The sequence below is a fragment of the Lepidochelys olivacea genome, assembly GCF_965140295.1.
Source record: "Lepidochelys olivacea isolate rLepOli2 genome assembly, chromosome: 24".
NCBI classification, from domain to species: Eukaryota; Metazoa; Chordata; order Testudines; family Cheloniidae; genus Lepidochelys; species Lepidochelys olivacea.
Genome location: NC_140434.1, coordinates 7,169,544 through 7,195,846, shown reverse-complemented (window position 1 = coordinate 7,195,846; position 26,303 = coordinate 7,169,544). Strand labels below are relative to the sequence as shown.

General features: G+C 53.8%; 2 protein-coding genes across 2 annotated transcripts in view; one reads left to right on the top strand and one right to left on the bottom strand.

The window, feature by feature from the left end:
• Nucleotides 1-384: 384 nt before the first annotated feature.
• TARS2 (threonyl-tRNA synthetase 2, mitochondrial) overlaps nucleotides 385-26,303 on the bottom strand; it is a 29,356-nt gene continuing 3,437 nt past the window's right edge. The window contains exons 4-18 of the mRNA XM_084613323.1: nucleotides 23,703-23,824; nucleotides 19,301-19,418; nucleotides 17,984-18,048; nucleotides 16,738-16,816; nucleotides 15,991-16,137; nucleotides 15,429-15,527; nucleotides 13,185-13,351; nucleotides 12,304-12,466; nucleotides 12,006-12,143; nucleotides 10,967-11,044; nucleotides 9,760-9,860; nucleotides 6,634-6,738; nucleotides 6,034-6,106; nucleotides 5,844-5,958; nucleotides 385-1,088 (exon numbers count right to left, since the gene is read on the bottom strand). Coding sequence (XP_084469449.1) covers nucleotides 940-1,088; nucleotides 5,844-5,958; nucleotides 6,034-6,106; nucleotides 6,634-6,738; nucleotides 9,760-9,860; nucleotides 10,967-11,044; nucleotides 12,006-12,143; nucleotides 12,304-12,466; nucleotides 13,185-13,351; nucleotides 15,429-15,527; nucleotides 15,991-16,137; nucleotides 16,738-16,816; nucleotides 17,984-18,048; nucleotides 19,301-19,418; nucleotides 23,703-23,824 — 1,719 coding nt within the window. The 3' untranslated portion in view covers nucleotides 385-939. The remainder of the gene's footprint in view (nucleotides 1,089-5,843; nucleotides 5,959-6,033; nucleotides 6,107-6,633; nucleotides 6,739-9,759; nucleotides 9,861-10,966; nucleotides 11,045-12,005; nucleotides 12,144-12,303; nucleotides 12,467-13,184; nucleotides 13,352-15,428; nucleotides 15,528-15,990; nucleotides 16,138-16,737; nucleotides 16,817-17,983; nucleotides 18,049-19,300; nucleotides 19,419-23,702; nucleotides 23,825-26,303) is intronic.
• LOC311512288 (uncharacterized protein) lies at nucleotides 19,787-23,682 on the top strand (the record flags this gene model as incomplete). The annotated part of the gene is made up of 3 exons (XM_084613428.1): nucleotides 19,787-20,590; nucleotides 21,167-22,353; nucleotides 23,658-23,682. The coding sequence occupies exons 1-3, from the start codon at nucleotides 20,582-20,584 to the stop codon at nucleotides 23,680-23,682; spliced, it is 1,221 nt and encodes a 406-aa protein (XP_084469554.1). The 5' UTR covers nucleotides 19,787-20,581.

Here is a 26,303-nt window from a genome sequence, read left to right as displayed (position 1 = left end):
CCAAGCGTCCTGTCTTGGGACAGGGGCCAGCGCCAGATGGGGCAGAGGCAGGGGACTCTGCTCCCCACAGCAATTCCATCCTGAGCCCATATAGTTCCAGCACCTCCCACTAGACAGCACAGCCTCCCAGGGTGAACAGGGATGCTGATACGGAGCTACCTCATGGGGACAATGGACTGTGCGCGGGGCACTTGGAAATCCCCCGATGCAAAGCAGAGGCCTGCTGCACCTGCCCTCCCGGAACAGGGACCTCAGAGCTTCAGCTGCAGGGAGAGCCAGCCAGCAGCTGCTGCGCTCGCCCCCGTGGGGCACCGTTCACCGGCAGCTCAGCGGCGTGTCCAGGGTACAATCGGCGCCAGTAGCCACCACTAGTGACACACTGCCTTGACTTGATAACACATTTTAATCGGCCCAGGGGACCCGAGTCCGCGAGAGTGAGGCTGAGCGAGTGACTGGAGCCAACAGGCCGGGCCTGTACGTCCCAGGAACCATCTTCCTCCGGCCGGAGGCGGGCGGGCGGGGGGGGGTCCAGCCCCTGCTACGCTACAGCATCAGCGTGTATTTCTTCTCCCCGTCTCGCTGGCGGGGGGGGGGGTGCCTCTCAGTAGCCGCCAGCCCCTAAAGCGGCTCCTGCCCTTGGTCTGTGGAGTGGATGCAGCTCCGGTAGATCGCAGGAGTGTGTAGGGTTTGCACCGATGCCATAGGGCGACGGACATCTGGAGAGCAGCTGGCGTAGCCTCCCTGTGGCACCGAACCCGTGGCAAGGGCTAGGGCTAGTCACAGACGCCTGACACACATTGGCAAGCCCAGCCCAATCCTACGGACCAGGCCACTGGCACCTGGCTTGTCTGCTCCATCACCGACTCGGACAGGCAGCTGCTCATCGCCGCCTGCTTCCCCCGGAGAGGCGAGCCCACGACACGCCCGGTGGGGACTGGCTCAGAACAGCTCCTCGGCGTTTCTGAGCCGGGCATCCCGCAGCTCCCGCAGCCTGAGCAGCACCTCCTGCAGGTCACGCTGCCCATGCTGCCTGGAGTCGCGGGTGCGGACGTTGACGGTGCGGCTGGACAGCTCCTTCCTGCCAACCACTGCAAGAGAGACATGGCGAGGCTGACTACCCCTTCCTCCCCAGCCCAGCGCACCCCGTGGGAAACTCCCCTGCATGCAAGGCTCCATGCAAGACCCTACAGTGGGTGGCGAGGGGCATCAAGGCACCCAGCAAGGCCCTCAGAAGCATCAATCTCCCCCACAGGCAGAGATCAGGGGAGGGTAGGGACCCAGTCCCCCTGTGCGTTGCTGAAGGGGGACAGGCCACCAGGTCTGCTCTGGCTCTGTTCCAGTGCCCACCAGGAAGTGAAGCAAGAGGGCTCTGGTCATCAGCCCAGGCTACGCGATAGAACGGTGCCCAGGGAGAGCCGTGCTGCAGCCTGCCCATGAGAATAAGGAATGGGGGCGGGTGCATTCAAAGGCCATCAATTATGTCTCCTGTTGCCCTCACCCCGGGTCAGCAGCTGTAGCGGAGAGGCCAAGACTGCCCTGGGGGGGTCCCTGCAGGGCAGGGCTGAGGTATGTGGACAGGACAGCGTGGGTGGTGGTGGGGAGACAATTGCTGCACCCCATTGGTGGCCAGAGGATCCCAAGCAGCAGGGCTGTCATGGTAGCACTTTCGGGAGCTGGGATCCAATCCAGCCCCGGGGGAAGCAGCTGCAGTTCCCAGGCAGGGCAATAGGAGGCATCCCACTCTCCCCAGGGCTGCAGCCAGGCAGATGCACATAAAGCCACTTCTCACAGTAGGCCGAGTGAGATGCAGCGAGGTCCTTGTTGCTTTGGCCGCTGCTAATCAGCCCGTGGCAAATGGAGGAAGCGGTGAGCTGAGCCAGCGTTACCTGGAGCTCATCTCCAGACCCAGAGCAGCCGAAGTGACAAGGGAGCCCGGCGCGTTATCTCCTCCCGCCAGGTTCTGCGGAAGGCTGCAGCTGCCGAGTTCAGTGTTCCCAGGAGAAGCCTGGATTTCCTGAACTCAAGTGCAACCCGAGCCCAGGCCCTGGCAGGATGAGGTGGGACACAGAGCTGTTTTGGTTTGTTTAGACAGCAAACCGGGGAGAGACCGCTCTGCCCTGGACAGCTTCCAGGCCAAGCCATTTTCCATCTCCTTCAGCCTCTTCTGTGGTCCCTCTCCTCTACCCCCGAGGCAGATCCTCGGTGCTAGGAGAGCCATGCACAGTCCAGAGGCAGAATTAAGCTCCCCTTTGCTCCCCTGACTCTGGGGCCGGTTGCAGGGCTTGCTCAGCCTCCCTCCAGTTGCTAACACCCTGGGGGGGTCAAAGGTGGACGAGACCCCAGCCAGAGATCCACACAGTGCATCCTAGCCATGCCCCCTCTCTTCTTGCTGCCTGGTGAATCCTCCTGAGGGCGACTCTCCACAGGCTGCACCCCCTGGCTGTGCCGTGGCAAAGCTGCCCCAACCAGACAGCTTGGGCCTGAGGAGTTTCTACCTTTCAAGCATGAGCGGAGCTGGACAGAGTTAGCCGAGTCACTACCATGGGGACAGGGGAGGCAGAGCGGTCTATTTTTAATGGGACTGCGACAGTCACAAGCAGCGCAACCGACTCTGACTAATCAAAAGGTTCCCCATTTTTCTTGGTCCTTCGGGGCTGGGACTGTGCATCTGGGTCCATGCAGAGCAAAGGCCTGGATCTTAAACACCCCCCCGCCCCCCCGCAGATATCTGCAACCCAAGAACTACAGCCTTGATGGAGTGAAACTGACTGGAAACCAAAGGAAACCTGCCCTGTCAGCCTGTCTCGTCCCAGCTGAGTGAAGGGCAATGGGGAAACCAGCAGTATCGGGAGTGAACTAGATGGAGACGAAGATTTAAAAAGCCACCTGAGGGCTTTGGACACGCAGCTCCCATTGGTTGGGTGTTCAAACCCCTTAGACAGCTCAGACAACAACCACCTAAAGGTCCTTGGGGTTGGAGTCAAAGTGGCCTAGTGGAGAGAGCACAGGTCTTGGGGCAGCTCTACACTTAACACACTGCCCCAGCATAGCTGCGCGGCCGTAGCACTTCAGTGTAGACGCTCTAAGCAGACGGGACAGAGCTCTCCCGTCGGCGCAGCTCACCCATCTCCACGAGAGGCGGTGGCTGTGTTAACGGGAGAAGCTCCCCACTGACATAGGCTGTGTACATGGAGGGCTAAGTGGGATAACTATGTCGCTATGGAGGGTGGATTTTTCACACCCCTGAGCAATGTACTTATACCAATATAGGCCTGTAGTGCAGACCAGCCCTCAGGAGAACTGGGTTCCAGCCCAGCTCTGCCACTGGCCTGTTGGGTGAACTTGGGCAAATAACACCCCCACCCGTGCCTCAGTTTCCCCATCTGTAAAACAGGCTAATGATACGGACGCCCTTTGTAAAGCACGTTGCACGCTCTCCAGATTATAAAAGCTAGGGATTATCATTAACCGGACACCGGCTCTTAAAACTTCCCAACCTCAATCCCTCCAGACCCTCACTATCTGAATTCCCCTGCTATTCAGAGTTACAGCCCGGGATGGGGCAGTCAGGACTCCTGGGTTCTGTGTTCTATTCTCATCTCTGCCAAACTCACTATAGGAGACAAATAGGTTAGATGAGCAGGGTGCGGAGAGCTGGAACTGGGTTTCCTGCCAGTGGTTTGGCCAGCTACCGGCCACCCCAGCCTGTGCCAAGCAAAGCATGCCAGCATCCCATATTTCGCCACAACCACTTCCACACATGCTAGGAGAGAGCTCCGTGTGCCCGCAGAGAACTGGATGAGTTAACAGCAGCCGAGACTCTGACAGCCGATCACTCACAGCTGAGCAAGGAAACAGGCCCTGAGGTACTTTACAGTCACTGACCACTGAGGTCACAGTGGGTTTGGGGTTCCACTTCATCTCCCCTCCCCCATCTCTTACACTTTCCTCCCTCGGGATCTCACACTCGATGCAGGCGAGTAGCCAGAGCATAAGGCTGGAGGCCAGACACTGTTGCCTCATACCCCTGGTTCCCCTATCCTCCCTTCTGTGGTCTTGGGCAAGTCCTACCCACTCCCTGTAAGCGGCTATAGCCTCATCTTACAGGGCAGCAACGGTCTCATTCGTCTACGCAGCACATGAGTTAGAGCAGCCTCAGGGTCACGGCTTGTAGGCCCTACCGTAATACACCTAGTTCAAGGTCACTATTAGTCACTTCACCTGTGCCTGTTGGTGCCAGAGTAACAGACTGGGGCCGAAAGAGCGGAAAGGGGTCGGACGAGCAGGGAAGGGCTGGAGAATCCAGCCAGCAGGGGAAGGGCATAGACGTGTATTATAGATGTGAAGCATTCATTTAGAAATGGAAGTGATCGCACAGAGCTAACAAGGCGTGTTCCTGACACCCATGGGATGAGTGCTTCCCAAACCCGTCTCAGCACAGACTGGCCAAGAGGGTCCCGATATTTCCTCCGTATCCGGGTTCATTTTAACCTCAGCTTCTTAGGTTCCACACAATGGCAGGGAACAATAAGCCTTCAAGCGATTTACATGGAGAGAGTGGAAAGATCTGGGGTGGCAGCTGCCATGGCGACAGCAGATTTGGGAGGAAAGGCCTGTAACCAGGTGACACCGGAGAGCCAGGCACAATAACTGAGCCTAAACTAAGCAGCGTGTTCACTGGCTGAAGGCAGAGCCATTCTGGCCAGCTTCCCTAAGCACCGTGTGCCATTCCACACACTGCGAGCCCCAGTTTAGCAGGAACAGCTGGAATGGAAGGGTGGCCAACACATTGGGTTGGAATTCAGGAGAGCTGGGTTCAAATCCTGGCTCTGCCATAGACACTCAAACTCTCCAGGCCTCAGTTCCCGCCTTTATAAAAATGTGAAGAATAATCCTTCCTTTATCTAGTAAGGCCATGAGCTCTTTGGGGCAGGGACTGTCTCTGGCCCTATGTGCAGCGCCCAGCATGGTGGGATCTTGATCTGAGTTCGAGCAGCCTAAGGGTTGCTCTAAGTTGGGGCCTCGCCTGCACTACCATAATACACCTAGGCCAAGGTCTGCGGTAGATCCTATAACTCACTCCCCCTGTGCTAGTTGTTGCCTCTGTGGGACTAGGGGGAAGTTGGCTTAGTAGCCTTTGCTTCTGTCCCCACTCCCCAAGGGATGTTGGGGGGGCAAGGAAAGGACCCTCAGGGGCAGAGTACAGCCTGCCCCTTCCCCCACAGCTCCCTAGGAGGGCAGGGCCGTGCACCTACAGCCCTTACAGCCTGTGCGCCAGGCCCTCCCTCTGCTCTCCAGCGAGGTCGACGTACCCAGCCGGGGGAGACGCCACGGACGAGAGAACCCAGCTAGGAGCAGTGACTCCTCTGATGGGTTCGCCACGGGGCTGATGGGAGGGGAAGGATGAGTGCGCCGCGGCCCCAGTCTCAATCTCCTCCAGCCCAGATCCTGGATGCACGAGAGTGCATTCTGGGGGAGTGCGAGTGACAGATGTTGCCATGGAGATGGCTGCACCCCCACTCCACTGCCCATGAGTGAGGGGGAACCTGCGCACGAGAGCTCCTCCACCCCACCTCAAACAGGCGGCAGTGGGAGGAGCACCCTCTGGCCCAATGGTCCCAGTTCTGCTGTTAGTAGCAGTGCATTAGCAAGAGGGCTGATGAGGGACAGAAATCATCTCCTGTAACGAGCACCTGTTGCATCAGAGAACGGGTGTTCAGGGGAAGCGTGGTCTCGTTTTCCTACGCCCCAAGCACGGCTGTCTGGTTGTGGCCGAGCGTGCCTCCAGGGACAGGTGGGACGTGGTTATTTTGGGAAGCCCTGGCTCACACCCTTGCTCTTACCCAGCTGGAAGTTGTACTGAGCCAGCTGAGCCTTCCGGATTTTCCGGTTCAGCGTGGCACTCCAGTCGGCATCGACATCCGCCGTGAACCCTGCCTGGTGGAACGTCTCGCGGACCTGAGACACAGACAGACACGCGTCAGAGATCCCAGCCACGGACAGCGCAGGCCGGGCCTATCTCTCGCCACTCACCTCACGGGCATAAACCTCTGTGTCGGGTCCGACCGGGATCACCATGACTTGGAACGGGGACAGCCACAGAGGCCTGCAAAGCGAGGGAGAGGCTGAGTTCCCTTCGCTTCGTTACACAAGAGCCTTCTCCTCCCCATCCCCTGGCATTTCAGTGCTGGGCAATCCCGCTCACCCGAGATTTGTCCGTCTTCCGGGCCAATGCAGGATGGGTCACTAATGCACCGGCAGCCCCGGCCAGCTTGTCTGCAGGGACTAAGCCCAACTCCAGTGCATCTAAGCGCACAGGCCACGAATGCTTAAGCAACTTGCCTGATGTCACATGGAGGTGGGAGCAGAACCTAGGACTCCAGCCCCCTGCTCTGTGTACAAGACCATGCTGCATCCCAGAGGGCGAGCCCTGGGCATCTGGCTACCTGGCTTCTCTTCCTGACTCCTCACTGCAGTCTCTTAACAGTAAATGCCCACCCAGAACCACGCTTCCGCCGACTGCCCCCCAGCGGGTCTTCACTGGACAGTCGTAGCAGAAGGGGACACCTGGGAAAGAACCATAGGGCGAGGGATTCCCGATGCAGGGTTACGAGCTAGCACAACTGTCCTCACCACTTCCGGCTGTAGTTCTCAGCCAGGACGGCCAGCATCCTCTCCACGGAGCCCAGCACCGCCCGGTGGATCATCACCGGCCTCTCGGACGTGCTGCCATCTTTGCTGTGGGTGAAAAGGATCATGGGAAGCGGTCAACGGGCACTGAAGGTACAGAGCGATGAGCACACCCCTTCCCCATGCTCCTGTCCAAGGGTCTGACGTGACACACAAAAGGAGAGAAGGAAGTAAGAGTTCTGGGGCTGCCCCTGCCTGCAATGTGTTTACATTTGATGGAGATACCACTCGAAGTTGCTATAGCAACAAAGTGGCTCCAGAAGCAGATGGGGAACAGTAACCTCATAAGTCACTCCTGGGGTTGTTACAGGCACGGTTCTCGTTGACGTGAGCAGGAGCTGTGCCTGTAAACACTCCAAAGGGCATGGAAATGTGAGATCACCCGCCTGCCCACCGCAGAAATGCAGCCACCTCTCGGGCGAGACCGTTGCACCACAATTTGCCAAATATCGTTTTGTCCCTCATTCGAAAGAGGAAGTGAATTAATTTCCAGCTAATGTGAAACGAAGTTCTCAGGCAGGTCTAATGCGTCAGCTTTTCTGGGACGTGGCCAGAAGACCAGGGTTAACGCTTCAGCTCTTGCAAAATGTATCAGGTGCAGTCAGATCTTCAGTTAAGGGCTCACGGTTCCTGGGGTGGGATTCTCCTAAATTCCCAATGCTGGCTGAGCTCTGCTCCTGGGGCCATCAGCAGGAATTTTGTCACTAACATCAACAGGAGTAGGGTGAGGCCAACACTGAGTGCTTATGAAAACGCCATGGCCTGATTTCCCCTCTCTGCTAACTACCCCTGACGTGTTCCCCCTCTTCAGCTTGGAAGGGCCTGGAATTGCAGGAAGAGAAAACCGATAATTATAGGGTGCTTTTCACGACAAGGATCCCACAGCACCGTATCCACTTGGCTTTATATACCTACGGTGCACCATACAGGGATCGCTTCATGCGCCACCGAAGTGTGGTCATCTCTGGGGCGGGACACGACAGCTGTTGAACAGCGCATGGCAACAGAACGTTAAGATGGGAAACAAAGACAGAATGGGGACAAAACTAGCCAGGAATAAAGTGAAGCTGGAAATGAGAGGAAGGTTTCTGACCTTCAGAGGTGGGAGGGACTGGACCAGTCTCCCACAAGAGGCAGGGACAGGGGGGGACAAAGGACCTAACTAGTTGGAAGCTAGAGCTTGACCTGTTCGTGAATGGGGTGATAGGAGGGGGTTGCCTGCGACAGCAGGGGACTGGATTTAATGACCCAGAAGGTGCCTTCCAGTCCTAGGTTTCTAAGAAGAACAAAACCAGATGAAAATGCAGAGGGGATTCAGAATGTATCTTCTATGGGCAAGATTTGGCCAGGACTAGGGTTGTATCATCCACTGGTGGTTATTAAAACTCTCAGGCTGGATGTACTGAAGGGGGCTCAGGGAGACTGGGAACCCAACAAATCTCTTCTCATCTCCTTTAGGCTCATGGGAAATCCAAAGCTCATTGCGTGTTTTGCTAACATTACGGCCGGTATCTTGGTTGACACACCAGGGATTGAACTGGGACCTCTGGATGTTCAGAAAGCCTTTGACAGAGTCCCTCACCAAAGGCTCTGATGCAAAGTAAGTACCCATGAGAGAAGGGGGAAGGGTTCTCTCGTGGATCAGTAAATGGTTAAAAATTAGGAAACAAAGGGCAGGAATAAAGGGCCAGTTTTTACAGTGGAGAGAAGTAAATAGTGGGGTCCCCCAGGGATCTGTACTGGGACCAGTCCTATTCAACATATTCATAAATGATCTGGAAGAAGGGGTAAACAGTGAGGTGGCAACGTTTGCAGACTATACAAAAGAACTTAAAATAGGCAAGTCCAAAGCAGACTGAAGATTTACAAAGGATCTCACAAACCTGGGCGACAAAATAGCAGATGAAATTCAAATGTTGATAAATGCAAAGTAATGCACATTGGGAAACATAATCCCAACGCTACATACAAACTGATGGTGTCTAAATTAACTGTCACCACTCAAGAAAGATCTTGGAGTCATTGTGGTTAGTTTTCGGAAAATATCCACTCCATGTGCAGCAGCAGTCAAGAAAGACTGAGAATGTTCATCTTAGAAAAGAGACGACTAAGGGGGGATATGATAGAGGTCTATAAAATCATGACTGGTGTGGAGAAAGTGAATAAGGAAGTGTTATTTACTCCTTCTCCTAACACAGGAACTAGGGGTCATCAAATAAAATTAACAGGCAGCAGGTTTAAAACAAACAAAAGGAAGTATTCCTTCACACAATGCACAATCAACCTGGGGAAGTCATGGCCAGGGGATGCTGTGAAGGCCAGAAGTATATAAGAACTAGATAAGTTCCTGGAGGCTAGGTCCACCAATGGCTATTAGCCAAGATGGTCACAGATGCAACCCTAGGCTCTGGTTGTCCCTAAACCTCTGAGTGCAGGAAGCTAGGACAGGATAACAGCAGATGGATCACTCAATAATTGCCCTGTTCTTTTCATTCCTTCTGAAGCACCTGGCACTGGCTGCTGTCAGAAGACAGGACACTGGGCTGGATGGACCATTGGTCTGACCCAGTATGGCCGTTCTTATGTTCTTAAAAGCATGAGCTGCTTGAGCTGACAAACCAAGGCACCCCAGACTCGTATCCTCTAGGGATCAGGCACCGAGGGGGAGCCGTAACACACCTTCCCCACTGGGCTACATCAAGACCCCAACCCCTTCAAACGCTACCCCACCCCACGATCTTAACTGGCTAGGATGTTGGGTTTAAGCGCTTGTCTACACAACACTTAGCTTGTGGCAAACTGGGAGTATAAATCTACCTTGGGCTAGTCCGCTGTGCGCTAAGCGTCCATGCAGCCCCACTACTGTGCACGACAAGTTTCCTACTGTGCTTTGACATGCCCTGCTTGGAAAGGCGGGTAGGTCAAAGCGCACTAAAACTTTTTAGTGCACGGCGGCACCATATACACGGACGGCTAGCGAGCAGCAGGCTAGCACCGGGTAGGTTTACACACCAGCATGCTGCACACGAACTGTTTGTATAGACAAGCATCCCATAGATCTTGCTATACCTGATGTACGTCAGGTCGAACCGCATGGGCATTTGGAAGTCCAGCTGAATGGTGGCACATTGATGGTATCGGCCCAGGGCGTCCTTGATCTGAATGTCGATCTGAAACAGCACGTGGACGTGGGTGAGTCACCCATTTCCCAACAGATTCAGAGTTTTGGTTCCTCAAGGAACCTTGCATAGTGGGGACAGCACTTTAAACAGAACCCTGTCTCCATGGCGATACAACTCCGCTTATCAGTGCGGGACAAAGGTCATTACACTTTATCCCCTCCATGCTATTTATGGCTATAGCCGCAGCAATGATCTGGGAGGGGGGGGACCGGACAGACTTTCCTGACCAGCAGGGATAAGCCTAGACAAAAACCCCGGGCTACAGCCTCCGCTCCAGCTGCCGATTAAGTCCCAGGAAACACCGATCACATGGCTGACCATTTGTTAGCACACCTGTACCCTGCGACACTAGACATTCGAGAGCCATGTTTGCAAAGATTCATGGGGCCCAATCCTGCAGCTCCTTGCACATTCCATAGATAACTACTCCCGTGAGTAGACCCAGCCCAAGGGCCCAATAGATTCCTGCACAGGTGAGTTACCCGGACAGCTCACAAGTTAATCACACCAATCGCATGAGTAAAGTTACTCACATGTGTCAGTATTTTGCAGTACCAAGCCCTTAGTCATCCCTGATTAAATCCCACACAATTTGCTGATCCTTTAAAACTTTGGGTGGGAGGGGATACGCATAAACAAGATAGGGTCCAATTCCAGGCCCTCCATTAGCTTCTACTAATTTGAGCTGTTTTGTAAATTAATCAAAATTAGAGCCAGTCTGTTTTAAGACACTTGTGCAGCTTCATAAAACAATTGTGCCGAGCTAGTCCCAGTGCTTTCCATCCCCAGATCTCTGTGCCTCACAACGGAGGGCAAGGATCACCAATGCTTTCGCTCAACCACAAGCGTTGGGGTTGATGCAGGAATCACTGGGCGAGTTCTCTGGCCTGTGCTAGGCAGGAAGTCAGACTAGAGAATCAAAATGGCCCCTCCTGCTCTTCACATCCAAATCATTACTCTCGTGCTGTAAGTGGGGAAATTGAGGCAGAAAGGAGGGACATAACTCGCCCAAGAAGGCAAAGCAAGTTGGTGACAGGCTCGGGACCCAGGAGTCCTGGCTCCAACCACGGACGGTGGATCGAACAATCACTAACCTTTGGCCCATAAAATGCTCCGTCGCCTGGACTGAGCTCCCAAGGCTGCCCAAAATCATTGAGGCTTTTCTCCAGTTGCTGGAAGACAAAGGCGTCAGATCAGTAGATGCCTTTTGCCCCAGGTCACTCCTGGATACATGGTCAGTGCCAGCTAGTCACAGGGTTGATTCAATATTGAAAGTCACAGCAGGAGACAAGAAGCCACCAGCATCTACCCTGCCAACCAGCTGTGACCGCCACATGAGCAGCATCTTCTGCACGGTAAGTGGACCCTGCCTCGGTGGATGATGCTGTAGCAGACGGGTCTATTCAATGCTGCTGCACTACGAGAGGTGGCATGCGGACCCAACCACAAGGGTCTGTGCCAGGCAACTCCCCCAAGTGCTGCTCTGTGCCACAGAAAATCACTCAGACCCAACCACATCAGCCACCACGGTGCATCAGCAACCTGGGGAGGGGAAGCAAACACCACGGGCAAAGCCATTTATTACAGCAGCGCTTATGGATTCCAACTGAAATCAGGGCCCCTGCTGCGCCGGGCATAGCACAGGCCCTGGCTGAGATATGGGCCCCGTCATGCCAGATGCCTAGCCAAGCCAGGGCCCCCACCGTGCCAGGTGCGATGCTGACCCAGAGCAAGAGAGTCTCTATTTAGAATGCAAATAGCCCAGGCAGGCAAAGGAAGTGCTGTTATCCCCATTTTACAGACAAAGGGGAAACTGAGGCACACAGAGATGACATAACTTGCCCAAGGTCACAAGGGAAAGTCAGTCGCAGAGCTGGGAATTGAGCCCAGGTCTCCTGAACCCCAGTCCAGAGTCTTAACCACAAGACCGTCCTTCTGCTTAGCACTTAGTTCAGAGCGCCAGAATGCAGGCTGGAATTTCACCAGGACACTTGGGCTCTAAAACCCCGAGCAAGGGGTGGACAGCGATTGACCCCGCTCAGCATGGGACACCCATGTCTCAGGGTGTGGGAGGTGCACAGGGCAGTGCTAAACACATGCTGCGTTCACTGGAAAGGGGGTCGTGTTTCCCACCTGCTCAGCCTGCTCCCACATGTGAGCGTCCCCCATGAACCCTTCCGGGCGCGTGGAAAGGTAGAAGCGGAAGGAGAAGCCGAAGACAGAGTACACGGCCTGCAGGAAATCCAGGCATCCGCCGATCTCGCCTTCCAGCTGGGAAAGGAACACACCACACAAGGAGCTTGGCAGGACGGGACGGGACGGAGGGCAGCGCCCATCCCCAAGGAGATGGGAGCGTGTAGGGAAGGATGGTTTGATAATTATCGCCCGCCACCCCCCCCACCCCTTGGGGTACCTGGCTCCACACACTCACCTGGCCCAGGGTGCAGAAGATGTGAGCGTCGTCCTGCTGGAAACGCCGCACCCGGGTCAGGCCGGTCAGGGTCCCCGAGGACTCGTTCCGGTGCAGCACCCCGAAGTCGGCCAGGCGGAGGGGCAGCTCCCGCCAGGAGCGGGGCCGGTGAGCGAACATAAGGCTGGTGGGGCAGAATGACGGAAGGAGGGAAATCAGAGCCCGCCCCAGCCCCGCTGAGAAGTGCACTGAGGACTCTAACAGGGAAGGGAGCTGCTGAACTGCCCTCGATCCAGCCCCTGCAGCTGCTTCTCTGGCAGGAGAGCCAGGACCTCAGTGGGAAGAGGGTCCCTCCCGCCCAGCAGCCAGTCAGGGGCCTCAGAGGGGAGAGAGCTGCCAGGGATACACGGGACACCACCACTGGACACCTCCGTGGCAGTCTGGATGAAGAGGCCAAGGCCTACACGTGCTATGGAGACAGAGCTGCTTGAGGGGTCCCTCCTGGTGCTGCCCACACTGAACAGGGGCTCTTGGGCATCAGTGTGACTCCAAAGTGGATCTCTGGTCTAGACCCCAGGGCTAGCAGGCTGCAGATTTATTTGAAATACATGTTTTTAAGAAGTATCATCACCTCCCACTCCCATCCGAATTGCGTTATGATTTTGTGCCTGAGATTTTAACCATAGGCAACTATTTTACAGTGCTAAGCAAAAACCCAGGACAATCCCCAGTCAGCCCCGCTCTACCCAGTAGACCCTACTCCCCTCCCCGAGTTGGGAATAGAACCCAGGAGTCCTGACTCCCAGCACCCCCCCCGCTCTACCCACTAGACTCCACTCCCCTTCCAGAGCTGGGAACAGTCGAACAGCCAGCCTGCAGCAGACCTTGGGTGCCTCGCTCACCAGTGACCAGGGCAGTTCATTGGCTTGAGGGCGAAGGTCTCGTTCTCGACCGGGAAGCAGAACATGTGGTCACTGTAGTGCTGCCAGTGGCCAGACAGCTCCCACAGTTTGGCATTATAGACGTTAGGGGTGACCACCTCCGAGAACCCACGTTTCCGATACTCGCTCTGCAGTGGGGGCAGAAAACACAGACCTGAGACACACTGGGCCCTTTACAGTGAGAATGCTCCTTAGCAACGACACAGGGCTTCACATCTTCCAAGCACAGCCCTCACTCACAGCCCCATCCTCCTTTCCCGGGGGAAACTAAGGTAGAGAAGTAGAAATGACTTGTCTAAGAGTCACAGAGAATGATGGTGGGAGAAGTGGGATTACAATAAATGATTACTTACTTTGGTTCTTTGGGGTGTGTGTATGTATATAGAGAAAGAGAGAGCGAGCGAGCGAGAGAGACACACAGATAGACAGACATATAAATAGACAGACACACATTCCACCCTTGGTACACATATACCCAGTCCACTCCAGTTCAGATTTGTTCAGCCAGCAGTGTCTTTTGGGGGCTGTGCCTGGAGCCCAAATGTCCTCATGGTTCCAACTGAGGACATGGGGGGAACCTCAACCACCGCTTAGGTATCCTTTGCTAATACAGAATCCATCTGAAAGCAGACTCCGTAGTAGTGGGGAAGGATCGTGGAGTACATATGGACAACACATCTCCAAGTACCACAGTTACAGTAAGGTAAGAACTGTTGCAGCTTCAATTGCTTGTGTGCACACACCCCCCCCCCATTTTTGTTGACTCACAGTCAGCGTCCTAGATCACAGTAGTCCACCTACGCAATGGCTGTACGGCAGCCCGAGGAAAAAGCATCGATCTTGATTCTTGCCCTATGTTGTAATGCCAGATCAGCACAAGCACAGAAGCCCAGGGAGCTGCCCTACATATCTCCAGTCCAGGAACATTTCCCAAAGAAGCACCAGACATTTTTTGTGCTCCCGGAGAGCGAGCTGTTGCACTCACTGGATAATTCATAGCACAGCGGGATACAAGCAAAGATCCAGCTAGAAAGTCTCCATGCGGAAATGGCCTGACTTTCCACCCCGTCCCCATAAGCTACGAACAACCTCGAGGATACCCTAAAAGACTCGGTTCTGTGTATGCAGGAGAAGAGCGTCCTGGGAACATCTAGGGTGTAGGAGCTTAGCCTTACCTACAACGAGTCCCCCAGGAACTTGTGGCTTCTGCTCACAGCCCCAGTCCAATGGGCTAGATTGCACAGCCTCTTGGGAACAACGTGTCGCTCACACCAGGAGCTGGTGTGTCCTGTGAGGGGATGTCTATGCACCTGTCTGTATCCCACGGGTTCCCCACTGGGGAGCGGAGTTTGCTCATAGTTTTATTGGGAGCCATGTCCCCCACTTTTTCTTTGTGGTTAGGTAGGGGAGGAGAGGAAGGGTGGCCCAGGGGTTAGGGCACCAGCCTTGGAAATGGGAAACCTGGGGTTCAATTCCTGCTCTGCCACCAACCCCCGGTGTGGCCACAGACAAGGCACTTAGCCTCTCTGTGCCTCAGTTTCCCCATCTGTACAATGGAATAATAGCACTGCCCTGCCCCACAGGGATGGATGACGATAAATACATTAACTGGTCTACAGTGCTCAGACACTACAGCGCTGGTGCTAGCCAAGGACCTACGACAGACAGGCCCAATGTTTTTTTCCAGCATGTTTTTTCCAGATGGGAGCAGGGTGTGGACACCCCCTAGGAAGCCTATGCGACTGGGACCCAGAGACAGACGCCTCCAAGATAACGTATGAACCTACCTCACTGCGAACTGGAGACCCAACCTCACCCAGCTAGGTAGGGGCAGCCATGCTCCTGGCCTAGCACAGTTCCCTGACCCGTGTGGCTCGGGCCATGCACTCCTCCCTCTCCCCAAGGAAATCCATAGCAGAGCCAGGTTAAAACACCTCTGGTCGTGCTGATCAGGGAGCCAGTGCTGGAGCATCACATACGACGACTGTGTTGGGACCTGGTGGTGTGAGTCTGCTCCCAGAGCCTGGGCTAATGGTCACAGCTGCACTGAGGTGTTTGGGACAGGAAGATCTACAGGACATCACACGGCGAAGGAATCACAGCACCACAGAAATGCAGGGCTGGAAGGGACCTCGCAAAGTCACCACGTCCAACCCCTGCGCCGAGGCGTGACCAAGCGAACCCCGACGCGACGGCTGCCCGTACCTTGATGAAGTCTATCAGGGTGTTGTAGATGTGAGTTCCTCTAGGCAGGAAAAAGCAGCTTCCAGGACTCAGCTCATGGAAGAAAAACAATTCCTGCTCCTGGGGAGGAAATAAGAGAATGTCCCCTGGACGCCGCTCCGAGGAGACAGAGTGTCTACGCACGATGACCCCCTACATGGGGGCTGGACCCAGGGTCCTAAGGGCTAAGCCCGGCAGCTGGAAACAGCAGCAGGTTCAGAAGCCTCTTCTGGGACCCATACGATGGAGACAGAGACGCGGACTTTGTTAAGGCAGGAGAGATGTGGCACGGCAACGGAAGACAACGGCTTGCCCATGCCCAAGCTCCGAAGAGAGCTGCGTCTTGCAGGGCACCTCTCCTACCCAAGGGGCCTCCAATCAGCAGGGCAGGTACTGATGGCTCCAGGCCTTCGTCTCCAACGCTTCCATGCCCTTTATCCCTTCCCTGTTCAGAACTGGGGACAGTTAAGCCAGCGGGTTGGGCTGTACAGACACAGACGTTGCTGCAATGACCCTGCCCGTGGGTGATCACGCCGGCTCCTACCTTGCCAATCCTCCGGTGGTCCCGGCTAGCTGCCTCCTCCTGGAGCTGCTCCCACTCCTCCAGCCGTACGGGGCTGGGGAAGGAGATCCCGTACACCCGCTGCAGAGACTCCAGAGTGGGGTCTCCTTTCCAGAAGGCGGAGGAGCTCTGTTGAGAAGTGGGAAAGAGAGCTAACACCACAGGAAGGCGTTGAAGGAAGAGAGGGCTGAGCTCCACACTGGCTGGGACAGGGTAATCTGGGATCAACACACCGTTCTACTGCCTACCCCTCCAACAGAAAAGCAAAAGCTTATGCTTCTCTTGGAACAGCATGGTCCAGTGGTTAGGGCTGGGAGTCAGGACTCCTGGGTTAGGCGCTATGGTGATGGGCTTGGTATAAAACACCAGGTGCCAGAGTCAGGAAGAGAACCTGAAACGGACTCACTGGGCGACCTTGGGTAGCTACGTCCCTGCTCTGTGCCTCGATTTCCCCACCTGTAGAACAGGGATGGTACTTACTCCTTTTCTAAAGCACTTGAAGATCCTCTGACAAAACACAGCTAGTGTTCAGTGCAAAGCAAGATCATATCAGGCATTTCATATCAAAGGGCTCCACCCTCCTGCTGGGATTTTTACAGCTGGGGGAAAACAGAGGCACTGACTACCCTAAATTCATGCAGCTTGCCCAGGGGCAGAGTGATACCCCCAGCACACCACGCTCTCTCCCACTGGTGCCAGCAGCTGAGCTTGGCTGGGGTTAGCACTGACCTTCAGGATCTTCAGCGCTCGGATCTTCCCCGTGTGCCTGATGTGGGGACCTCGGCAAAGGTCGATTAACCCCCCGCACCTGGGGAAAGGAAAGGAGATAGGGGTTCAGAGCACAGACAGAGGTCTAGGGGTGGGGTGAGAAATGCTGGGCTGGAATGAGAGAGCAGAGGGGGAAGTCAGAGGACGCCCCAAGTGGTCAGAAGGGGCCGATGACCTAGTGTGTTAGCTCCACTTGTACAGCACCTAGCGCAACGGGGTCATGGTCCGTGACTTGGGCTCTTAGGCACTCCTACAATGCAACTGGCTCACATGAAAGGCACTCGTGCGTCACCCCCATGGGTGCAGGATCAGAACCTGGGCCAACGTCTGCGAGTGGATTCACATCTACCGCTCCCACCCAGCTGTGCAATCGGGCACGAGGGCAGGATTAGGCCCTTAGCACTTCGTGCCCATTCAGTCACACTCCCTCCCATCATAGCACCCGGACCCACAGCCCAGCCCACAGAGGCGGGGCCCAAGCCCCCGCAACACTCTCACTTTCCAGCAGTGACGGTCCCCCCTGGCCCTGCCCCCTGCCTTTCACGGGAACGCCTGTAGCAGCCAGCGGTGAGTTTTTCCCAGCCACGCAGTGGGTACCAGGAAGTCACGGTGCCACCGGGTTGAGAGAGGCACATAGATCAGGGCCTGACCACAACTCAACTTCAGAGAAGCATCAGGGCGTGGCCGTGCTTAAAGAGGGTGGAGCTGCGAAGGGTCACAGATGCAGCAGGGGAAAAGTAAGTGTTCAATGGAGCTGGGGGGCCGAGGGGCACCCGACAAGCGCCATCTCCCCTTTTCGGGGGGGTTGGAAATTGGTTTGTTAAGTTATGTTGGACAATCACTGCTGGTGGCCAAGGACAGTAGGTGAACGTGACAAAACAATCCTGGCTAGCGCCACGGTGGAAATACTGCTGCAGGGCAGCTCGTTCGAAACCCACCACCGGAAATCAGTGTAAAGAGTTCCGTGCACGAAAGCCTGACTGTGACCGTCGTGTAATCAGCGGGGACACAGCATGGCCAGTTGTGTGTCTGAAGTAGGATTCAGACAGAGACACACTTTTTCCTGACCACTGGGGCACGGCCTGGGGGACAGGGCACTTTCGCCCCAGGGCTGCGAGTCTGGAGGAACAGGGGTCACAGATCTTGCCCTGCCCACCACTCCTGGGTGCGTCGGGGCAGTCGCACGGACTGCGGGGCCCTTGCTCACCTGTACACCGTAGCAGCCGGTGACGTCACTTTCGCCTCAATCACCTGCAGCTTAAACTTGTTGTACTGGGGAAAGGAAAAGAGGAGAGTGTAGGGCCAGCGATCACGATACAGCCCACAGATAACTAGCAGCTCATCTACTCTGAGCCGTTGCTATTCATGTTTGTTATGACAGTGCCCAAGGGCCAAACAAGAATGGGGCCCTCTCGCACCAGGCACTGTACAGAGAGACTATCAGACAGCACCTGCCCCAAAATGCTTCCAATCTAAATGCCACTTACAGAAGCCCACAATTCTAGCATGCACATCCCTCCCACCATCTCCCCCCAGCAAGCTGCTGGGCCCATCAATGCAGCCAGCACGCTCCTGAGGACAGAGACTGACTCTTCACTCACTACGTGCCGTGCCAGGCAGGCATGCGGTGCTAGACATGGGAGTTAGAGGCAGGATGGCCCAGTGGTTAGAGTGCTAGCCTGGAACTCGGGATCACTTCCTCTGCCACAGACTCCCTGGGTGACCTCAGGCAAGTCACTTGTGGCCAGATTTTAAAGGTCTTTTTGGCTCCTAACTCCGGTTGATTTCAATGATTTCCAATGATTTCAGTGCCCAAATACCGTTAAAAATCTAGGCCTTAGTCTCTGTGCCTCAGTTTCCCCTCCAGTAAAATGGGGATAGCATTGCCCTGGGTAGAGAAGATGGTGAGGTGCTCAGACACTGCAGTTCCAGACAGGTTAGATATACAGATAACACCAGCTCTTGAAAGAGGGCGGGGCTGGCTGGATTGAGAAGGCTGGGGAAGATGACAGACGTACTCTAAGCTGAGTGGGTGCAGGCAGTAGAAAGGCAGGTTATTAGCCCCTGGCCAGCTCATAGGGCAGCTCTGGAAACCAAGCAAGCCTCCCTGTGTACCCCAGAGGCGAAAGACCTATCCCAGGGGACTAAGGACGGCACCTTCCTGACCAGGCATTCACCAGGGCTTTGTGGAAGTATGAATCATAGAATCTCAGGGTTGGAAGGGATCTCAGCAGATCATCTAGTCCAACCCCCTGCTCAAAGCAGGACCAATCCCCAATTTTTGCCCCAGATCCCTAAATGGCCCCCTCAAGGATTGTCTAGTCCCAAGTGATAGGAGGCTCCCATCACTTCTCACAGGGGCTGCTGGGACTCCTGCAGGACCTAGTCAGTGACATTATTTGCACAACTGTTTACTTGGCCCCAGGGTTCTGTGTTACTCCCACTTCTGCCCTGAAACTGATCCTGAGGCCCTGGAGGGAGGGGGTTTCTGAGAGCAATGAAATATACAAACACATCTGTCCACCTTAAATAGCTCCAGTAGGTCCTCTCGGGACACTTCCAGCCTCTCGAAGGGATGCTTCTCTCGGACGATGGACTTGCATGCCTCCTCCAAGGCTGGGAGCTCGCTACCCAGCACGGTTCTGCAGAGAGCACGAGACATTTTTAAAGCCCCGGTTACAGAAGAATTGAGCCGGGACTGCAGATCCCGGCAGGTGGCCAGCCTGAGCGAGCGTCCTTAGCAATGCGTCTTCACCCCCATGTTTGCACCCATTCCCCATGCATTGCCAAGTCAACACTAACTGCTGCAGGAAAGGACCCAGGGACAAAGCTTGGCAAAGGCCAGACATTGGCATAACGGCCGGGGGCTCCAGGGAAGCAGAGGCAGGTGCTGCAGATGCAGCCTCGTGGTGTGGAGCATTTCATGCTAGTTTATCCCAGAATGCCACCTAGTGGAAGGGAAAACAAACAAGCCCACGTGACAACTGCAACTCAGTGTCATAGAGTTTAAGGCCAGATGGGACCATTAGATCTAGGGATGTAAATATTGTTTAAAAAAAGTACCCGTTTAAACTATTTAAATGATATTGGTTAACCGTTTAATCGTTAACCAGTTCAGCCAGCAGAAGGGGGCGCAGCACCGTCTGAAACCGGAGAAGCCTGGTTGCACGCACGTGGTGTGTGCGTGTGAGATCCCAGGAGCCAGGGCAGACGAAGAGGGGGCAGGCGGGGGGGGGGGGGGGGGGCACATGCAGCAGGCTCTTCTGCCCGGTCTCACGCTTCCCACCCCACTTTGGTCTGCAGTGCCCAGTGCAATGAGCCCACTGTGGGCAGCAGCCGCTGCCGAGCGCAGGGAAGGCAGCAGGGATTTGGGGGCCCATCAGCAACTGGAGCAGACTCGACTAGGGCAGGAGCATCCCGGCTGCGGCTCCCCCTTGCCTGGCTGGGGATGTGCTGCCTGGCACGCGTCCCAGCAGCGACCACCACCACCACCTCCCCCAGGTACCTGCTGCCCAGAGCAGCAGCCGCTGGAGGTGGGGGCAGCCAGGCAGCACCTGATTTAGCCAATCTGTTTTAAACGTGAACTGCAATATATTAATGGTAAGACTAGTACTCGTCCGTTAACCGTTTAATACTTTCCATCTCTACTCAGATCACCTCATCTGATCGGCCCGGCACCAGCCAGAGAACCCACCCGCACGCCCCTGAACCAAGCTCAAGCGTTTCAGTCCACAGGAGACTCAGCTGCGTCACAGGGAGAGAACAGAAGGGGCAGGTGCACCAGAGGCCCCTGCTACGGGAGGGAATGGATGAGGTGAGATCATGGGTGCTGACTTTTGGTTTTTGTCAGTGGGGGCCCCACATGGCCCTGCCTCCACTCCCCCAAGGCCCTGCCCCCACTCCCCCTCTCTCTGCTCCCCCCTCTTGGTGACTATCTAGCTCCTGCCCCCACTCCCTCACTCAAAGCAGCAGAGGAGGTTCCCCCTCCTCAGGGTAGGAAGGACTGCCTAGTGGTTAAGGCACAGGCCTGGGGCTCAGGTGTTCTGGGTTTGATTCTCTGCTCTGCCACAGACTCCGTGCTTAGCCTCGGGAAAGTCACTTCACCTCTGGGTGCCCTAGATCCCACCTTCAAAATGGGGCTAATACTTCCCTGCCTCCTAGGCTAAATCCATTCATGGCTGTGTGGTGATAGGGGCAATGGAAGTATTCAAGTTTGGACATTCGCAGCATCCCCCGACAATGAGTTCCACAGATTGACTGTGTGTTGCATGAAGAAATACTTCCTTTTGTTTGTTTCCTATCAGCTCTAAGACACCTTAAAGTATATTTCCAGCAGATACAAATGTTATCACCTTTTTCCAATGGTAGTGTGCTTTCTTTTCCTATTAAGTTACTCAGTAAGCCATTACCCCCTGATCCCACTGAGAGTTACCAAAAGCAACTACAGCATTTGCTCAAGAAACTTCCTGAAAAAGCACAAGATCAAATCCGCACAGACACACCCCTGGAACCCCGACCTGGGATATTCTATCTACTACCCAAGATCCATAAACCTGGAAATCCTGGGCGCCCCATCATCTCAGGCATTGGCACCCTGACAGCAGGATTGTCTGGCTATGTAGACTCCCTCCTCAGGCCCTACGCTACCAGCACTCCCAGCTACCTTCGAGACACCACTGACTTCCTGAGGAAACTACAATCCATCGGTGATCTTCCTGATAACACCATCCTGGCCACTATGGATGTAGAAGCCCTCTACACCAACATTCCACACAAAGATGGACTACAAGCCGTCAAGAACACTATCCCCGATAATGTCACGGCTAACCTGGTGGCTGAACTTTGTGACTTTGTCCTTACCCATAACTACTTCACATTTGGGGACAATGTATACCTTCAGATCAGCGGCACTGCTATGGGTACCCGCATGGCCCCACAGTATGCCAACATTTTTATGGCTGATTTAGAACAACGCTTCCTCAGCTCTCGTCCCCTAAAGCCCCATCTCTACTTGCGCTATATTGATGACATCTTCATCATCTGGACCCATGGAAAAGAAGCCCTTGAGGAATTCCACCATGATTTCAACAATTTCCATCCCACCACCAACCTCAGCCTGGTCCAGTCCACACAAGAGATCCACTTCCTGGACACTACAGTGCTAATAAACAATGGTCACATAAACACCACCCTATACCGGAAACCTACTGACCGCTATTCCTACCTGCATGCCTCCAGCTTTCACCCTGACCACACCACACGATCCATCGTCTACAGCCAAGCTCTGCGATACAACCGCATTTGCTCCAACCCCTCAGACAGAGACAAACACCTACAAGATCTCTGTCAAGCTTTCTTACAACTACAATACCCACCTGCAGAAGTAAAGAAACAGATTGATAGAGCCAGAAGAGTTCCCAGAAGTTACCTACTACAGGACAGGCCTAACAAAGAAAATAACAGAACGCCACTAGCCGTCACCTTCAGCCCCCAACTAAAACCCCTCCAACGCATTATTAAGGATCTACAACCTATCCTAAAGGATGACCCAACACTCTCACAAATCTTGGGAGACAGGCCAGTCCTTGCCTACAGACAGCCCCGCAACCTGAAGCAAATACTCACCAACAACCACATACCACACAACAGAACCACTAACCCAGGAACTTATCCTTGCAACAAAGCCCGTTGCCAACTGTGCCCACATATCTATTCAGGGGACACCATCACAGGGCCTAATAACATCAGCCACACTATCAGAGGCTCATTCACCTGCACATCCACCAATGTGATATATGCCCTCATGTGCCAGCAATGCCCCTCTGCCATGTACATTGGTCAAACTGGACAGTCTCTACGTAAAAGAATAAATGGACACAAATCAGATGTCAAGAATTGTAACATTCATAAACCAGTCGGAGAACACTTCAATCTCTCTGGTCACGCGATCACAGACATGAAGGTCGCTATCTTAAAACAAAAAAACTTCAAATCCAGACTCCAGCGAGAAACTGCTGAATTGGAATTCATTTGCAAATTGGATACTATTAATTTAGGCTTAAATAGAGACTTGGAGTGGCTAAGTCATTATGCAAGGTAGCCTGTTTCCTCTTGTTTTTTCCTACCCCCCCCCCCCAGATGTTCTGGTTTAACTTGGATTTTAACTTGAAGAGTGGTCAGTTTGGATGAGCTATTACCAGCAGGATAGTGAGTTTGTGTGTGTATGGGGGTGGGGGGGATGTGAGAACCTGGATTTATGCAGGAAATAGCCCAGCTTGATTGTCATGCACATTGTGTAAAGAGTTGTCACTTTGGATGGGCTATCACCAGCAGGAGAGTGAATTTGTGTGGGGGGGTGGAGGGTGAGAAAACCTGGATTTGTGCTGGAAATCACTTTAGATAAGCTATTACCAGCAGGACAGTGGGGTGGGAATAGGTATTGTTTCATATTCTCTGTGTATATATAAAGCCTGCTGCAGTTTCCACGATATGCATCTGAGGAAGTGAGCTGTAGCTCACGAAAGCTTATGCTCTAATAAATTGGTTAGTCTCTAAGGTGCCACAAGTCCTCCTTTTCTTTTTGCGAATACAGACTAACACGGCTGCTACTCTGAAACCTATTTATACAGTGCATTTTATATTTCTCCAGCACAAACGAAAACACACTCCAGTTCAAGGTATTAAAGATGGAAAGATTAAAAACAAATTTAAAAATTGAACTTGCATTTACAAATGACTGATCTAAAATCCTGTTTTAGCTCTGGAAACAGTTCAGTTTTAAAATATAGAAATCCTGAGTATGTATCTACAGTGACCCAACTGGATGATTCTTAACTGTGTCTTAATGAAAATACAATATGACGCTATCCGGATGCCAACAGGCCTTCTGCTGGGATGCCCAGCTAGGCTTCCCCGGCCCCTCTTACCGGCCAGCCAGATACATGTCATAAAAGAAGCCACTTCCTGTGCTGGGCCCGTGACACAGCAGGGCTCCGTAGACTCGCTCTGCTGCTGCTCCAAGGACGTGGGCACTGGAGTGCCAGAAAACCTGGGGAGGAAAGAGACCTGGGGTCACGTGGAAGGCCTGCCGCACTCCTCATGGCTCCGGCCCATTGGGATCCCAGCTCCAGTGACGACTCAGAGCACTGGCTTAATGGAGACACCCTGCAGCCTCTCACATATGGGGTGCCTGCTTGTTCAGAGAGGGAGCCCACGTCCCTCGTTAGCTGTCTTTAGGGGGCCTGCCTGTTCCCAGGAGGCAGTGTTATCTAGTGGATAGAGCACTAGACTGCAGACTGAAGTCTCGTGGGCTCTATTCCCACCTCTACTGCTGTGTAATATTGGGAAAGTCACTTCAGTTGCTCTGTGCCTCGGTTTCCCCATCTGTAAAATTGGGAACAAGATACTGCTCACATTTGTAAAGCATTTTGAGAGCTAGGGACTATTATACTCATTATACACGCTGTTCCTTCTCCCTTTTGGCTAGCTTTAGCCACTATTTGCTTTTCCTCTCTGCCTAATTCCTTGCCCTTGTCCCTGGGCTGGCCGACTCCTGTCAACCAAAACTTGAGTGGCTAATTTTTCAGCCTTTTGCATCTGTGCTTTTGCCAGTGCAGTTTGTGCCAGTCAGACACCCAAGTGCAGGAGCCACTGGCTAGTCCAGCATCTCAATGACATGCATTGCAATTGCAGAGGATTAAGAGTGTAAGATGGTGGCCCACCTGAGCCACTGCTTCCCGCAGCTCCCATTGGTCGGGAACGGCAAACCGCAGCCACTGGGAGCTGCGAGCGGTCGAACCTGTGGACGCGGCAGGTAAACAAAGCGTCTCGCGGCCTGCCAGGAGCTTGCCCTGAACAAGCTGCAAACCAAGTTTGGGAACCACTATTTTAGAGCATAGTCAGGAGAGATGCTTTTGCAAAGGACAGTTAAAAAGAACACTGATTAAACCCCGCTTCCTTGGTGACCCCTACACTCCAGCAGGTGCATTAAAGCAGTAGTTCTCAACCAGGGGGACATGTACCCCTGGGGGTACGCAGAGGTCTTTCAGGGGCTACATCAACTCATCTTGATATTTGCCTAGTTTTACAACAGGCTACATAAAAAGCCCTAGCCAAGTCAGTACAAGCTAAAATGTCATACAATGACTTAAAGGAGGACTTGTGGCACCTTAGAGACTAACAAATTTATCTGAGCATAAGCTTTTGTGAGCTACAGCTCACTTCGTAAGTGAAGCTTATGAAAGCTCATGCTCAAATAAATTTGTGAGTCTCTAAGGTGCCACAAGTCCTCCTTTTCTTTTTGCAAATACAGACTAACACGGCTGCTACTCTGATACAATGACTTGTTTATACCACTCTATATATTATGCACTGACATGGAAGGGCAGTATTTATATTTCAATTGATTTTATTTTATAATTACATGATAACAATGATGAAAGTCAGCAATTTGTCAGTAACTGTGTGATGTGACACTTTTGTATTTTTCGGTCTGATTTTGGAAGCAAATAGTTTTTAGGTGAGGTGAAACTTGGGGGTACGCAAGACAAAGGAGATTCTTGAAAGGGGTACAGTAGGCTGGAAAGGTTGAGAACCATGGCACTAAAGGGACAGATTCTAGAAGCCACAGAAACGGCCCAGATTATCCACTGTCCTGGCTCCCTTTTCCTACCACCAGAGGGCTCCTTCCCCACAACTGAATGCCAACTTAGCTACTTTGTCACTAGATTTAGCGACTTTTTGGTTTCCCTAGTGAGAAAATAAGTGTCAAAGTGACCAGTGACAAATCGAGCAACTTTTACTGCCAATTACAGGGACATTCAGAGGAAGACGTCACCAACATGTATAGTCACCAGCAGCTCGACAGTGTTAATAAAATCCATTCCGTGCTCCTCTTAGTACGTTCTGCTGGACACCAAGTCAAATGTCATTACGTCTCAACTGAGCGTGTCCTCGGAAGAAATCGCATTCCAGGGCCGCTTGGGCTGAGACCACTATAATTGGCAGGCGAGGAAAAGAAGTTCGTGGAGGCTAATTCAATACGTCGCTAGGGCCAGGCGCCCTTTGGAGAGAGCAGCACATTAGCTGGGCTTGTTTTCACCCAAATATTCTTCCTCATCGCTCCGTAGTAGGTAGCACAGCCTGTGATGGAGGGTAAGATGGCTAATGAAGCGGGCAGGGCGGGCGAGGCAGGTTAGCCAGCGAGGAGAGCCGCACGGATGGAAGGTGGGGTGGGATGAGACAGGGCCATGTGTCCCAATGGGGCAGCGGGCACTGTGCCTCCAGGGAGGAAGCCCTTACTACAGGATCAAAGGTGGAGTTAGCTTGATTTTGACTCCCCTTTACTCCTTCCCCTGGCTTGGCCTGGGGTTAGCTACCCAGCTGTTCTCAGAAATTGAACTCTGAGAGCGGTGGGGGAAGGGGTCCGGCTAGTGGATTTTTGGTTTTAAATCTACTTCCTTGGCTCCCTGCAGTGCCGAGCTCAGCTCAGGCGAATGCCCTCCTCCCCCAGCTCTGAGTCCTCCCTT